At 41.8% G+C, this 17,083-nt stretch overlaps 1 protein-coding gene across 1 annotated transcript; it reads left to right on the plus strand.

The window, feature by feature from the left end:
- The first annotated feature begins 1,522 nt into the window (after nucleotides 1-1,522).
- On the plus strand, nucleotides 1,523-5,317 carry LOC143363738 (uncharacterized). The gene has a single exon (XM_076804278.1). It carries the CDS (start codon nucleotides 1,523-1,525, stop codon nucleotides 5,315-5,317), a length of 3,795 nt encoding a protein of 1,264 aa, XP_076660393.1.
- The last annotated feature ends 11,766 nt before the right edge of the window (nucleotides 5,318-17,083 follow it).

Below are 17,083 nucleotides of genomic sequence, written 5' to 3' on the forward strand. Positions count from 1 at the left end.
GAAAGGAAGCCAGAACAAAGGGGCCGAAAGAAGCCATCAACAAGGTAGGCTTGTCACATCGCGCATCAATCAACTCCCTTTCTTTCCGTCTTCCTTCCTGTCTCGATTTCACGAAATGGCTCAAGTGCAAGATGACGAAATTCGCGCATTAAAACATAGAAGTAGATATTTCAAAGGCCAGATCACGACATTATCTAACTATCTAGAATTTTACAAAGACTCCGCGAAAGAACGAATTAAGCTTCGCGAAAGAATCGAGCGTCTGAAAGGCTTATTCAACAAATTCAACGAGCAACAACACGACCTCATGATGCTTTCCGACGAGCATGAAAATTTGGAGTTACAACGCGAAGAAATCACGGATCACTACGACGATGTGATCGCCTCCGCGCTTGAACTACTCGAAAGACTCAGTATCGCGCAAAATACAATTCCAACAGAATCCTCGTTCAGTAAACCGAATTCGCTTCCAGTAAACCTACCCAAAATAAATTTACCAAAATTCGATGGTCGCATTGAAAACTGGATCACTTTTAAAGATGCGTTCCAGACCATGATTCACGCGCACGAAGGTCTCAGCAACATACAGAAGTTGAATTACTTGAAGCTTTCTTTATCCGGAAGGGCCGAAACCGCGATAGGCGCCTTCACGATTAGTGACGATAACTACGCAGCCGCTTGGGAACATCTTAATGAAATATATGACAACAAACGCGCTTTGGTTCTTCGACACGCGGCACTTTTACGCGATACACCAGCGATGCCAAACGAGTCATCCGAGGCGATCCGAGATCTAGTGAATTACATGCAATTACACATAAGATCGCTACAAGCCTTAGGTCGAAGTTGGGAGGATATTGCAAACGATCTCCTTACGAGCATCGTCATTTCGCGAATGGGCAAGGATACCAGGAAAACGTGGGAACGCACGTTAGCCGATACCCAAATGCCCAAAATTAACGACATTTTCAAATTTTTACACATGTCATCGCATCAGTGTAAAGATTATGAATCAGTATCGAACACAAATCCGACGCAATATTCCTCACCCATTAAACCGCAATATAATAATCGCGCCAAGGCCAATAACCGCTGGCACAATAAACGTCCGTCTCCACCATCGTCGCCAATGTCGAATCGTCGGCAAGTTTTCGTAACCGAGCAGCGATCACCATCATGAGATATCTGCAAGACGGGAAATCACGCGGCTTTCCAATGCAAAACATTTTTAGACGGATCGGTTGAAAAACGCATCGAACTAGCACGCAAGGCTAAGCTATGCCTAAATTGCCTGAAACCGGGTCATTCGCATGATACCTGCTACGGGGGCAGGTGCAAAAAATGCAACGAGCCGCACAATACGCGACTGCATCGGGAGCGTAAACACGAACGGTCAAATCCCGAAACAAACGCAGAAACCACACAGACCAACGAATCCTGACTTACTACGCGCTTCGACGTTACACACCAATTAAATAATCAGATCACCTCACTAATTACAGACGGATCAACTCACGGTTTAATGGCTACAGCCATAGTCAACGCAATGGATCTAGACAAAAACCCTGTCGAGTGCAGAACTTTGCTGGATACCTGTTCAAACGCGAATTTCATCACCGAAAGTTTGGTCAAAAAATTAAGATTACCAACGCGCGAACAAAGTGTAACGATCGAGGCGCTAAATGAGTTAAACACGGTAACGAATCGGCTTGTCAAGGCGAAGATAGTTTCGAGACAAAATAACTTCAACCGCACATTGGAATTCTTTGTGATACCACGAATAGCGGGCCAATTGCCCGATTGTCAAATCGATCGCACAAGGGTACAAATACCACACAACATAAAATTAGCCGATCCTCACTTCCACAAACCGGCACCAGTCGACATGCTGATCGGTACGGGACCGACACTCTCGTGCTTCAGCATCGGTCAAATTAATTTATCTACTCGGAATGATTCTGACCTAGTTTTACAAAAATCACAGTTTGGTTGGATCATCGGGGGGAGTGCACCGACCACTTCCCGCAAAAATTCGCGCACAACCTTGTTTAACAACGCCGAGTTCGATCTAAAGAAATTTTGGGAAGTCGAGGAAGGGCCACAGCATTCTCACCTCACACCGGAGGAGGAAGCCTGTGAATCCCATTTTAAACGCACTGTTTCACGTACCGCAACAGGGAGATACGTCGTCGCGCTCCCTTTTAACGAGAAAAAAGCAATTCTAGGCGAAACTTATACGCGCGCATTGAAACGATTTCATTCCCTCGAAAGGCGATTCGTTACCAATCCGGAATTGCAGGCGGAATACGCGAAGGTATTAAACGAATACCTAGAGTTAGGACATCTAACTCAAACAGAATCACCTGCAAATTCAGAGGGATTCTACCTACCGCATCACGCCGTCATCAAACCCTCCAGCTCAACCACAAAGGTTCGAGTTGTATTCGATGGATCGGCAAAATCAAGTTCGGGAGTGTCACTTAATGACGCGCTTTTGACCGGTCCTACAATACAGGACGATATCTTCGGTCTGTTATTACGCTTCCGAATGCATCCGTTTGTGCTTACCGGCGATATCGAGAAAATGTACCGGCAATTTCTCGTCCGAGAAGAAGACAGACCGTACCAAAGAATTCTTTGGCGAAACGCGCAAAACGAAATTTCAACCTTTCAACTAAACACAGTCACATTTGGTCTGTCTTCCGCGCCTTATCTAGCCACACGATGTCTGCAGCAACTTGCAGACGATGAATCGCAAAATTATAAAGCGGCATCCGAAGTCATTAAAAGGGACATCTATGTGGATGATCTCTTGACCGGTGCCGCCACATACCGCGACGCCATCAAATTACGCGATCAAATCATCAGTTTGTTAAACAAAGGGGAACTAAACATCCGTCAGTGGCTCTCGAATGATCCACAATTGTTATCCGGTCTTACAGACGACCAGATACACCCAAAATTCTTCGGGGACGCGACCGTCAAAACTTTGGGAGTAGCCTGGGATCCGCGCAACGACACTATTCACTACTCAGTCAACATAAATTCGCCAAACTCACCTACGAAACGCGCAATTCTGTCGACTATCGCAAAAATATTCGACCCCTTGGGTCTTCTCGGTCCAGTAACCGTCACAGCGAAAATTATCATGCAACGCCTGTGGCAATTAAAGATTGACTGGGACGAATCGCTGCCCATGAATATACAAAACGAGTGGCAAAACTATCGCAACAATCTCAAATTATTGGAAAAGGTCAAATTCAACAGACATATAACGCAACGCTCCGTAAAGAGCATCGAATTACATGGATTTTGCGATGCTAGTGAACGCGCTTACGGAGCTTGTATTTACATTCGCACCATCAACCAGTCCGGAAAAATCAAAACGCAGCTGCTTTGCGCAAAATCTAGAGTCGCGCCGTTAAAAACCATCAGTCTAGCTCGTCTTGAGCTCTGCGGAGCGAACCTACTCGCGACATTATATTGCTCAGTGCGGGAATCACTCACGCACACCATATCCAAAACAACGTTCTGGACCGATTCGACTATCGTTCTGCATTGGTTAGCCAAATCACCTAGCACCTTGAAAACTTTCGTGGCGAATCGCGTCGCGGAAATACAAGGCAAAACGCGCATAAAGAATTGGCGACATGTTCGCACTTCCGATAATCCCGCGGATTTATTGTCACGCGGTATCACGGCCAAGGAATTAATCGACAATAGTTTTTGGCAATTCGGTCCGGATTGGCTCGGACTCGACGAATCAGTTTGGCCAGAATCGCGCTTTGAATCTCCCAAGGAAATTCCCGAATTACGCAAAGTCACTTGTTTTGCTTCGTCCGTCATAAACGCCAATGAAATCTTACAGAGATTTTCCTGTATCAAGCGTCTGCGTAGGGTAATCGCCTATTGTCTACGGTTTACAAATAGAAATCGCTGTATCGGACCGCTTTCGGTAGAGGAAATACACCTCGCAAATGAAAGAATTCTCACGTTAATTCAACAACATTCATTTTCGGAGGAAATACACGCACTGAAAACTGGAAGCGAATTACCATCCAAAAGCAAATTGCTTTGTTTGAGTCCCTTTCTCGATGAGAAAGGCATATTACGCGTCGGAGGTCGTCTCCAAAATTCCAAATTCTCATACCAAACGAAACATCCGATACTCTTGCCGAAAAACAATAGCGTCACTAATCTCATCATTCATAACGCACACATCGAACATCATCATTCGGGTCTGACATCCACATTGTACAATGTCAGACAACAATATTGGCCGATCGATGGAAAAAACACAACACGCAAAATATTGCGAAATTGCGTGAAGTGTTTCCGCGTTAATCCACCTACGACAAGATACACAATGGGTAATTTACCAGCAGACAGAGTCACCGAAACTCGACCATTCACTAACATCGGGGTGGATTACTGCGGCCCATTTTTTATTAAGGAACGCAAATTCCGTAATCGCGCTAAAATAAAGGTCTACGTTGCCGTTTTTATTTGTTTCTCCACTAAGGCCATACACCTCGAGGTGGTTAGCGATATGACCACCGAAGCCTTCGTCGCTGCATTAAAACGTTTTATCGCGCGCCGCGGAATATGCAAAAACATATATTCCGACAATGGTACCAATTTCGTCGGTGCCAATAATGACTTGACCGAGCTCTCCAGAGTCCTGCGCGAGGACAAAAGAGTTCGTCGATTTCTTGAGGACAAAGAGATCTCGTGGCACTTCATGCCAGCTTTGTCGCCACATTTCGGCGGGCTCTGGGAGGCTGCGGTCAAGTCATTTAAACATCATCTGAAACGCGTAGTCGGCGATGAACTTTTCACCTATGAGCAATTCGCAACATTTGTGACGGAAATCGAGGCAATCCTTAATTCCCGCCCGTTGACTCCACTCTCGTCCGATCCCAACGATCCACAAGCTCTCACTCCCGGCCATTTTTTGATTGGTTCCGCAATGACAAGCTTACCCGAGGTCAATTTCAACGAGACCTCCAGCAATCGGTTGTCCAAATGGCAACACATCCAGAAGGTGAAACACGACTTCTGGATCAGGTGGTCCAAAGAATACATAAACCACCTGAATGTACGCGCAAAATGGACCAAAGGATCCCACGAGATGAACAAGGGAACCATCGTCATCTTGAAGGACGATCACCTTCCACCATCCCATTGGAGTCTCGGACGCATCGTGGAAGTTCATCCGGGCCAAGATGACATCATTCGCGCAGTTACCGTCAAGACAGTAAACGGCTTGTGCAAACGTAATGTTAAGAAACTCGCGCCTCTTCCCATCGAGACCTAATTCTGTCACCTTATCGCGTTCTATTCTTCATATAGTTAATTTGCGTAAGTTATATTTTTTGTTACTACCGATATAGTTATATTCGCGTTGACTTCATTATGTTTCTTTTTTTGTGGGTGTTCTTTTTTTTATATGTATATATCTATATATAGTCCTAGTATATTACGTTTCGATTACTTCGCGCTTATTTTACCGGGCAATTCCGTTCCTGCCATTATAATTTCAAATCGCGCATACTTTCGCTATTGAATGACAGTGCCATTCAACGGGGGGAGCATGTTCGATCCCTTGCAGACAAAAGTACCATGAATCCTCGCATTTCCGGCCGTAACGCAAGCGAGGATGTTACAGCTGCACGGAGCATGCTCTTTCGCCCAAAAAATACACATGCGTCACAAAAGCCCTTTTCCGATTTTTGTCCGTCCTTCGACTAATCACGAAGAATGCTAATCCTTGAGTTGCCGCACGCGAGGCGCTTGAGGATTCGAGCTGATGGCATTGGAAAAGTGGCCATAAGTCAATCCGTGCGACCCTCATACCGTGTACCGTCCGCGAGGTACTTGAGGGTTCCGGATTCGGACACAGCGGGCCTTATGGCCCACTACACGCGGCGGACAAGAGGTCGTAAATCCTCTTCCGCACGACGCGAGGCACGCTCGGGTTGCGCTACAACCCCAATAACCGTGTCTCTGGGTTTCGTCAAACGGACGAAAACCAGAGACAGTAAACGCACATTTTTTCCAGCCCTTGGTCTTCGTCACCGGACCTCGGCCAAGGGGCAATAAATTAGCTGCTAGCCACTTGGCTAGCACGGCGTACATGGGCCACTTAGGCCTTCGTCGCGCTGCTCCGGGGTCCCATAAATCGCGCATTTTGGGAATTCTCCCTTATTGACTTGAGGTGGGGACTTCCTCCTCCACCGGTGAGGGCTGTTTCAGAAGAACCTCCGCCCTCAAGTCAAATCAACGAATGGGGATGATTCTTCCCCCGAAAACGGGCCCATGGCCAAAAAATCGCGTCACCACCGAGGTGACGAGTAAGCGGGCCTCGGAGCAGAGCGGCAGAATCGGCAAAGTTCGCATCAGAAAAGGTCAGCTTCAGAATCAGAGTCAGTAATCGCGCTATACCGTACCACCGCTACAATTCATTGTATCCAATTTAACTAGTCACCCAAGGTTAGTTCGGCCGGTGACAGGGCATTTGTCAAGTTTAAAATAAATTCTATTTGACACAAACGCGCGCATAATTTCTTCGTGAAAACGAACAGCCCAACTTTCCACTCTATCCTATCCTATCCTCTATCCTATCCTATAATATAATCTATTATATCCAATCCTCTATCCTATCCTATCCTCTATCCTATCCAATCCTCTATCCCATAATATCCTCTATTCTATCCTATCCTCTATCCTATCCTATCCTCAATGCAATCCTGAATCCTATCCAATCCTCTATCCTATCCTATCCTCTATCCTATCCTCTATCCTATCCAATCCTTTATCCTATCCAATCCCCTATCCCATCCTCTATCCTATCCTATCCTCAATCCTATCCTATCCTCTACCCTATCCTATCCTCTATCCTATCCTATGCTCTATCCTATTGTATCCTCTATCCTATTACATCCTCTATCCTATCATAAAGTCTATCATACAATATCCTCTATCGTATCCGATCCTGTATCCTATAATATCATATATCCTATCCTATTCTCTATCCTATCCTATCCTATATCATATCCTATCCTCTATCCTATCCTATCCAATCCTGTCCACTAGCCTATCCTATCCTCTATCCTATCCTATCCTCTATCCTATCCTATCCTCTACCCTAAAATATCCTCTATCCTATCCTATCCTCTGTCGTATCCTATTTTCTATCCTATCCTATCCTCTATTCTATCCTATCGTCTATCCTATAATATCCTCTATCCTATCCTATCCTGAATGCTATCCTGTATCCTATCCAATCCTCTATCCTATCCTATCCTCTATCCTATCCTATCCTCTATCCTATAATATAATCTATTATATCCAATCCTCTATCCTATAAAATCCTCTATTCTATAACATCCTCTATAATATCCAATCCTCTATCCTATCCTCTATCCTATCCTCTATCCTATCCTATCCTCAATGCAATCCTGTATCCTATACAATCCTCTAACCTATCCTATTCTCTATCCTATTTTATCCTCTATCCTATCCCATCCTCTATCCTATCCTATCCTCTATCCTATAATATCCTCTATCCTATCCTATCCTCTGTCGTATCCTATTTTCTATCCTATCCTATCCTCTATTCTATCCTATCGTCTATCCTATAATATCCTCTATCCTATAATAAAATCTATTCTATCCAATCCTCTATCCTATCCAATCCTCTATCCTATCCTATCCTCTATCCTATCCTATCCTCTATCCTATCCTCTATCCTATCCTATCCTCAATCCTATCCTATCCTCTATCCTATCCAATCGTCTATCCTATAATATCCTCTATCCTATCCAATCATGTATCCTATCCAATCCCCTATCCCATCCTCTATCCTATCCCATCCTCTATCCTATCCTATCCTCTATCCTATCCTATCCTCTATCCTATCCTATCCTCTATCCTATCCTCTATCCTATCCTATCCTCAATCCTATCCAATCGTCTATCCTATAATATCCTCTATCCTATCCTATCCTGAATGCTGTCCTGTATCCTATCCAATACTCTATCTTATCCAATCCTCTATCCCATAATATCCTCTATTCTATCATATCCTCTATCCTATCCTATCCTCAATGCAATCCTGTATCCTATTCAATCCTCTATCCTATCCTATCCTCTATCCCATTGTATCCTCTATCCTATCCCATCCTCTATCCTATCCTATCCTCTATTATATAATATCCTCTATCCTATCCTATCCTCTGTTTATCCTATTTTCTATCCTATCCTATCCTCTATTCTATCCTATCGTCTATCCTATAATATCCTCTATCCTATCCTATCCTCAATGCAATCCTGTATCCTATACAATCCTCTAACCTATCCTATTCTCTATCCTATTTTATCCTCTATCCTATCCCATCCTCTATCCTATCCCATCCTCTATCCTATCCTATCCTCTATCCTATTCTATCCTCTATCCTATCCTATCCTCTATCCTATCGTATCTTCTACCCTATCCCATCCTCTATCCTATCCTATCCTCTATCCTATCCAATCGTCTATCCTATAATATCCTCTATCCTATCCTATCCTGAATGCTATCCTGTATCCTATCCAATCCTCTATCTTATCCAATCCTCTATCCCATAATATCCTGTATTCTATCCAATCCTCTATCCTATCCTCTATCCTGTCCTCTATCCTATCCTCTATACTATCCTCTATCCTATCCTCTATCCTATCCAATCCTCTACCCTATCCTCTATCCTATCCTATCCTCAATGCAATCCTGTATCCTATACAATCCTCTAACCTATTCTATTCTCTATCCTATCCTATCCTCTATCCTATAATATCCTCTATCCTATCCTAACCTCTGTCGTATCCTATTTTCTATCCTATCCTATCCTTTATTCTATCCCATCGTCTATCCTATAATATCCTCTATCCTATCCGATCCTCAATGTTATCCTGTATCCTATCCAATCCTCTATCCTATCCTATCCTCTATCCTATAATAAAATCTATTCTATCCAATCCTCTATCCTATCCAATCCTCTATTCTATAACATCCTCTATCCTATCCAATCATGTATCCTATCCAATCCCCTATCCCATCCTCTATCCTATCCCATCCTCTATCCTATCCTATCCTCTATCCTATCATATCCTCTATCCTATCCTATCCTCTATCCTATCCTATCCTCAATCCTATCCTATCCTCTATCCTATCCAATCGTCTATCCTATAATATCCTCTATCCTATCCTATCCTGAATGCTATCCTGTATCCTATCCAATACTCTATCTTATCCAATCCTCTATCCTATAATATCCTCTATTCTATCATATCCTCTATCCTATCCTATCCTCAATGCAATCCTGTATCCTATCCAATCCTCTATCCTATCCTATCCTCTATCCTATTGTATCCTCTATCCTATCCCATCCTCTATCCTATCCTATCCTCTATCCTATAATATCCTCTATCCTATAATATCCTCTATCCTATCCTATCCTGAATGCTATCCTGTATCCTATCCAATACTCTATCTTATCCAATCCTCTATCCCATAATATCTTCTATTCTATCATATCCTCTATCCTCTAATATAATCTATTCTATCCAATCCTCTATCCTATCCAATCCTCTATTCTATAACATCCTCTATCCTATCCAATCCTGTTTCCTATCCAATCCCCTATCCCATCCTCTATCCTATCCCATCCTCTATCCTATCCCATCCTCTATCCTATCCCATCCTCTATCCTATCCAATCCTCAATCCTATCCATTCCTCAATTCTATAATATCCTCTATCCAATACAATCCTCTATCCTATCTTCCATCCTATCCTATCCTCTATGCTATAATATCATATATCGTATCCTATTCTCTATCCTATCCTATCCTCTATCCTATCCTATCCTCTATCCTATAATATCATATATCCTACCCTATCCTCTATCCTATCCTATCCTCTAGCCTATCCTATCCTCTATCCTATCCTATCCTCTATCCTATCCTATCCTCAATCCTATCCAATCCTCAATCCTATCCATTCCTCAATTCTATAATATCCTCTATCCAATACAATCCTCTATCCTATCTTCCATCCTATCCTATCCTCTATGCTATAATATCATATATCGTATCCTATTCTCTATCCTATCCTATCCTCTATCCTATCCTATCCTCTATCCTATAATATCATATATCCTACCCTATCCTCTATCCTATCCTATCCTCTATCCTATCCCATCCTCTATCCTATCATAATGTCTATCATACAATATCCTCTATCCTATCCAATCCTCTATCCTATCCTCTTCCCTATCCTCTATCCTATCACATCCTCTATCCTATCCTATCCTCTATCCTATCCTCTATCCTATCCTCTATTGTATCCTATCCTCTATCGTATCCAATCCCCTATCCTATCCTCTATCGTAACCAATCCTGTATCCTATAATATCATATATCATATCCTATCCTCTATCCTATCCTATCATATATCATATCCTATCCTCTATCCTATCCTATCCTCTATCCTATAATATCATATATCCTATCCTATTCTCTATCCTATCCTATCCTCTATCATATCCTATCCTCTATCCTATCCTATCCTATCTTGTCCACTAGCCTATCCTATCCTCTATCCTATCCTATCCTCTATCCTATCCTATCCTCTATCCTATCCTACCTCTACCCTAAAATATCCTCTATCCTATCCTATCCTCTGTCGTATCCTATTTTCTATCCTATCCTATCCTCTATTCTATCCTATCGCGTATCCTATAAAATCCTCTATCCTATCCTATCCTGAATGCTATCCTGTATCCTATCCAATCCTCTATCCTATAATATCCTCTATCCTATCCTATCCTGAATGCTATCCTGTATCCTATCCAATACTCTATCTTATCCAATCCTCTATCCCATAATATCCTCTATTCTATCATATCCTCTATCCTATCCTATCCTATATCCTATCCTATCCTCTATCCTATCCTATCCTCTATCCTATCCTATACTCTATCCTATCATATCCTCTATCCTATAATATCATATATCCTATCCTATTCTCTATCCTATCCTATCCTCTATCCTATCCTCTATCCTATCCTATCCTCTATCCTATCCTCTATCCTATTCCAAACCTCTATCCTATCTTCTATCCTATAATATCCTCTATTCTATCCAATCCTCTATCCTATCCATCCTCTATCCTATCCTCTATCCTATTCCAATCCTCTATCCTATCCTCTATCCTATAATATCCTCTATTCTATCCAATCCTCTATCCTATCCATCCTCCATCCTATCCTCTATCCTATCCTCTATCCTATCCTCTATCCTCTCCTATCCTCTATCGTATCCAATCCCCTGTCCTATCCTCTATCGTATCCAATCCTTCATCCTATCCAATCCCCTATCCCATCCCCTATCCTATCCTATCCTCAATCCTATCCTATCCTCTACCCTATCCTATCCTCTATCCTATCCTATCCACTAGCCTATCCTATCCTCTGTCCTATCCTATCCTCTATCCTATCCTATCCTCTACCCTAAAATATCCTCTATCCTATCCAATCCTCTATCCTGTCTTCTATCCTATCCTCTATACTATCCTCTATCCTATCCTCTATCCTGTCCTCTATCCTATCCTCTATACTATCCTCTATCCTATCCTCTATCCTATCCAATCCTCTATCCTATCCTCTATCCTATCCTCTATCCTATCCTATCCTCAATGCAATCCTGTATCCTATACAATCCTCTAACCTATTCTATTCTCTATCCTATCCTATCCTCTATCCTATAATAGCCTCTAGCCTATCCTAACCTCTGTCGTATCCTATTTTCTATCCTATCCTATCCTTTATTCTATCCCATCGTCTATCCTATCATATCCTCTAACCTATCCTATCCTCAATGCAATCCTGTATCCTATCCAATCCTCTATCCTATAATATCATATATCCTATCCTATTCTCTATCCTATCCTATCCTCTATCCTATCCAATCCTCTATCCTATCCTATCCTCTATCCTATCCTATCCTCTATCCTATCATATCCTCTATCCTATAATATCATATATCCTATCCGATTCTCTATCCTATCCTATCCTCTATCCTATCCTATCCTCTATCCTATCCTATCCTCTATCCTATCCTATCCTCTATCCTATCCTCTATCCTATTCCAAACCTCTATCCTATCTTCTATCCTATAATATCCTCTATTCTATCCAATCCTCTATCTTATCCATCCTCTATCCTATCCTCTATCCTATTCCAATCCTCTATCCTATCCTCTATCCTATAATATCCTCTATTCTATCCAATCCTCTATCCTATCCATCCTCCATCCTATCCTCTATCCTATCCTCTATCCTATCCTCTATCCTCTCCTATCCTCTATCGTATCCAATGCCCTGTCCTATCCTCTATCGTATCCAATCCTTCATCCTATCCAATCCCCTATCCCATCCCCTATCCTATCCTATCCTCAATCCTATCCTATCCTCTACCCTATCCTATCCTCTATCCTCTCCTATCCTCTATCGTATCCAATCCCCTGTCCTATCCCCTATCCTATCCAATCCTCTATCCTATAATATCCTCTATTCTATCCAATCCTCTATCCTATCCATTCCTCTATTCTATAATATCTTCTATCCTACCCAATCCTCTATCCTATCATCCATCCCATATTATCCACTATCCTATCCTGTCCTCTATCCTATCCTATCCTCTATCCTATCATATCCTCTATAATATCGTATCCTCTATCATATCCAATCCCCTATCCTATCCTCTATCCTATCCTATCCTCTATCCTATAATATCCTGTATCGTATCCTATCCTCTATCCTATCCTCTATCCTATCCACTATCCTATCCTACCCTATCCCCTATCCTATCCTATCCTCTATCCTATCGTATCCTCTGTCCTATCCTATCCTCTATCCTATCCAATCGTCTATCCTATAATATCCTCTATCCTATCCCATCCTCTATCCTATCCTATCCTCTATCATATCCTATCCTCTATCCTATCCTATCCTATCCTGTCTACTAGCCTATCCTATCCTCTATCCTATCCTATCCTCTATCCTATCCTACCTCTACCCTAAAATATCGTCTATCCTATCCTATCCTCTGTCGTATCCCATTTTCTATCCTATCCCATCCTCTATTCTATCCTATCGTCTATCCTATAATATCCTCTATCCTATCCTATCCTCTGTCGTATCTTATTTTCTGTCCTATCCTATCCTCTATTCTATCCTATCGTCTATCCTATAATATCCTCTATCCTATCCTATCCTGAATGCTATCCCGTATCCTATCCAATCCTCTATCCTATAATATCCTCTATCCTATCCTATCCTGAATGCTATCCTGTATCCTATCCAATACTCTATCTTATCCAATCCTCTATCCCATAATATCCTCTATTCTATCATATCCTCTATCCTATCCTATCCTCTATCCTATCCTATCCTCTATCCTATCCTATCCTCTATCCTATCCTATCCTATCTTGTCCACTAGCCTATCCTATCCTCTATCCTATTCTCTCCTCTATCCTATCCTATCCTCTATCCTAAAATATCCTCTATCCTATCCTATCCTCTGTCGTATCCTATTTTCTATCCTATCCTATCCTCTATTCTATCCTATCGCGTATCCTATAAAATCCTCTATCCTATCCTATCCTGAATGCTATCCTGTATCCTATCCAATCCTCTATCCTATAATATCCTCTATCCTATCCTATCCTGAATGCTATCCTGTATCCTATCCAATACTCTATCTTATCCAATCCTCTATCCCATAATATCCTCTATTCTATCATATCCTCTATCCTATCCTATCCTATATCCTATCCTATCCTCTATCCTATCCTATCCTCTATCCTATCCTATACTCTATCCTATCATATCCTCTATCCTATAATATCATATATCCTATCCTATTCTCTATCCTATCCTATCCTCTATCCTATCCTCTATCCTATCCTATCCTCTATCCTATCCTCTATCCTATTCCAAACCTCTATCCTATCTTCTATCCTATAATATCCTCTATTCTATCCAATCCTCTATCTTATCCATCCTCTATCCTATCCTCTATCCTATTCCAATCCTCTATCCTATCCTCTATCCTATAATATCCTCTATTCTATCCAATCCTCTATCCTATCCATCCTCCATCCTATACTCTATCCTATCCTCTATCCTATCCTCTATCCTCTCCTATCCTCTATCGTATCCAATGCCCTGTCCTATCCTCTATCGTATCCAATCCTTCATCCTATCCAATCCCCTATCCCATCCCCTATCCTATCCTATCCTCAATCCTATCCTATCCTCTACCCTATCCTATCCTCTATCCTCTCCTATCCTCTATCGTATCCAATCCCCTGTCCTATCCCCTATCCTATCCAATCCTCTATCCTATAATATCCTCTATTCTATCCAATCCTCTATCCTATCCATTCCTCTATTCTATAATATCTTCTATCCTATCCAATCCTCTATCCTATCATCCATCCCATATTATCCACTATCCTATCCTGTCCTCTATCCTATCCTATCCTCTATCCTATCATATCCTCTATAATATCGTATCCTCTATCATATCCAATCCCCTATCCTATCCTCTATCCTATCCTATCCTCTATCCTATAATATCCTGTATCGTATCCTATCCTCTATCCTATCCTCTATCCTATCCACTATCCTATCCTACCCTATCCCCTATCCTATCCTATCCTCTATCCTATCGTATCCTCTGTCCTATCCTATCCTCTATCCTATCCAATCGTCTATCCTATAATATCCTCTATCCTATCCCATCCTCTATCCTATCCTATCCTCTATCATATCCTATCCTCTATCCTATCCTATCCTATCCTGTCTACTAGCCTATCCTATCCTCTATCCTATCCTATCCTCTATCCTATCCTACCTCTACCCTAAAATATCCTCTATCCTATCCTATCCTCTGTCGTATCCCATTTTCTATCCTATCCCATCCTCTATTCTATCCTATCGTCTATCCTATAATATCCTCTATCCTATCCTATCCTCTGTCGTATCCTATTTTCTGTCCTATCCTATCCTCTATTCTATCCTATCGTCTATCCTATAATATCCTCTATCCTATCCTATCCTGAATGCTATCCTGTATCCTATCCAATCCTCTATCCTATAATATCCTCTATCCTATCCTATCCTGAATGCTATCCTGTATCCTATCCAATACTCTATCTTATCCAATCCTCTATCCCATAATATCCTCTATTCTATCATATCCTCTATCCTATCCTATCCTCTATCCTATCCTATCCTCTATCCTATCCTATCCTCTATCCTATCCTATACTCTATCCTATCCTATCCTCTATCCTATCCTATCCTCTATCCTATCCAATCCTCTATCCTATCCTATCCTCTATCCTATCCTATCCTCTATCCTATCCTATCCTCTATCCTATCCTATCCTCAATCCTATCCTATCCCCTATCCTATCCTCTATCCTATTCCAATCCTCTATCCTATCCTCTATCCTATAATATCCTCTATTCTATCCAATCCTCTATCCTATCCATCCTCTATCCTATCCTCTATCCTCTCCTATCCTCTATCGTATCCAATCCCCTATCCTATCCTCTATCGTATCCAATCCTTCATCCTATCCAATCCCCTACCCAACCTCTATCCTATCCTATCCTCAATCCTATCCTATCCTCTACCCTATCCTATCCTCTATCCTATCGTATCCTCTATCCTATTGTATCCTCTATCCTATCCCATCCTCTATCCTATCGTAATGTCTATCATACAATATCCTCTATCCTATCCAATCCTCTATCCTATCCTCTACCCTATCCTCTATCCTATCCTATCCTCAATCCTATCCTCTATCGTATCCAATCCCCTATCCTATCCTCTATCGTATCCAATCCTTCATCCTATCCAATCCCCTACCCAACCTCTATCCTATCCTATCCTCAATCCTATCCTATCCTCTACCCTATCCTATCCTCTATCCTATCGTATCCTCTATCCTATTGTATCCTCTATCCTATCCCATCCTCTATCCTATCGTAATGTCTATCATACAATATCCCCTATCCTATCCTATCCTCTATCCTATTCCAATCCTCTTTCCTATCCAATCCCCTATCCTATCCTGAATCGTCTCCTATCCCATATCCTATCATATCCTATCCTATCCTATCCTCTATCCTATTCCAATCCTCTATCCTATCCAAACTCCTATCCTATCCTTCATCCTATCCAATCCCCTATCCCATCCTCTACCCTATCCTATCCTCAATCTTATCCTATCCTCTATCCTATAATATCCTCTATCCTATCCAATCCTCTATCCTATCCTATCCTCTATCCTATCCTATCCTCTATCCTATAATATCATATATCCTATCCTATTCTCTATCCTATCGTATCCTCTATCATATCCTATCCTCTATCCTATCCTATCCTATCCTGTCCATTAGCCTATCCTATCCTCTATCCTATAATATCCTCTATCCTATCCTATCCCCAATGCAATCCTGTATCCTATCCAATCCTCTATCCTATCCTATCCTCTATCCTATTGTATCCTCTATCCTATCCCATCCTCTATCCTATCCTATCCTCTATTCTATAATATCCTCTATACTATCCTATCCTCTGTCGTATCCTATTTTCTATCCTATCCTATCCTCTTTCCTATCCTGTTCTCTATCCTATCCTATCCTCTATCCTATCCTATCCTCTATCCTATTGTATCCTCTATCCTATCCCATCCTCTATCCCATCCTATCCTCTATCCTATAATATCCTCTATCCTATCCTATCCTCTGTAGTATCCTATTTTCTATCCTATCCTATCCTCTTTCCTATCCTGTTCTCTATCCTATCCTATCCTCTACCCTATCCTATCCTCTATCCTATCCTATCCTCTATCCTATCCTATCCTCTATCCCATAATATCCTCCATTCTATCCAATCCTCTATCCTATCCATTCCTCTATTCTATAATATCCTCTATCCTATCCAATCCTCTATGCTATCCTCTATCCTA

The sequence above is a fragment of the Halictus rubicundus genome, unplaced genomic scaffold (genome assembly GCF_050948215.1).
Source record: "Halictus rubicundus isolate RS-2024b unplaced genomic scaffold, iyHalRubi1_principal scaffold0108, whole genome shotgun sequence".
In the NCBI taxonomy this organism is placed as follows: domain Eukaryota; kingdom Metazoa; phylum Arthropoda; class Insecta; order Hymenoptera; family Halictidae; genus Halictus; species Halictus rubicundus.

What these genes read in the sequence shown, in the direction of transcription:
- LOC143363738 (XM_076804278.1), top strand. Translation starts at nt 1,523, where the DNA reads ATGGCTACAGCCATAGTCAACGCAATGGATCTAGACAAAAACCCTGTC.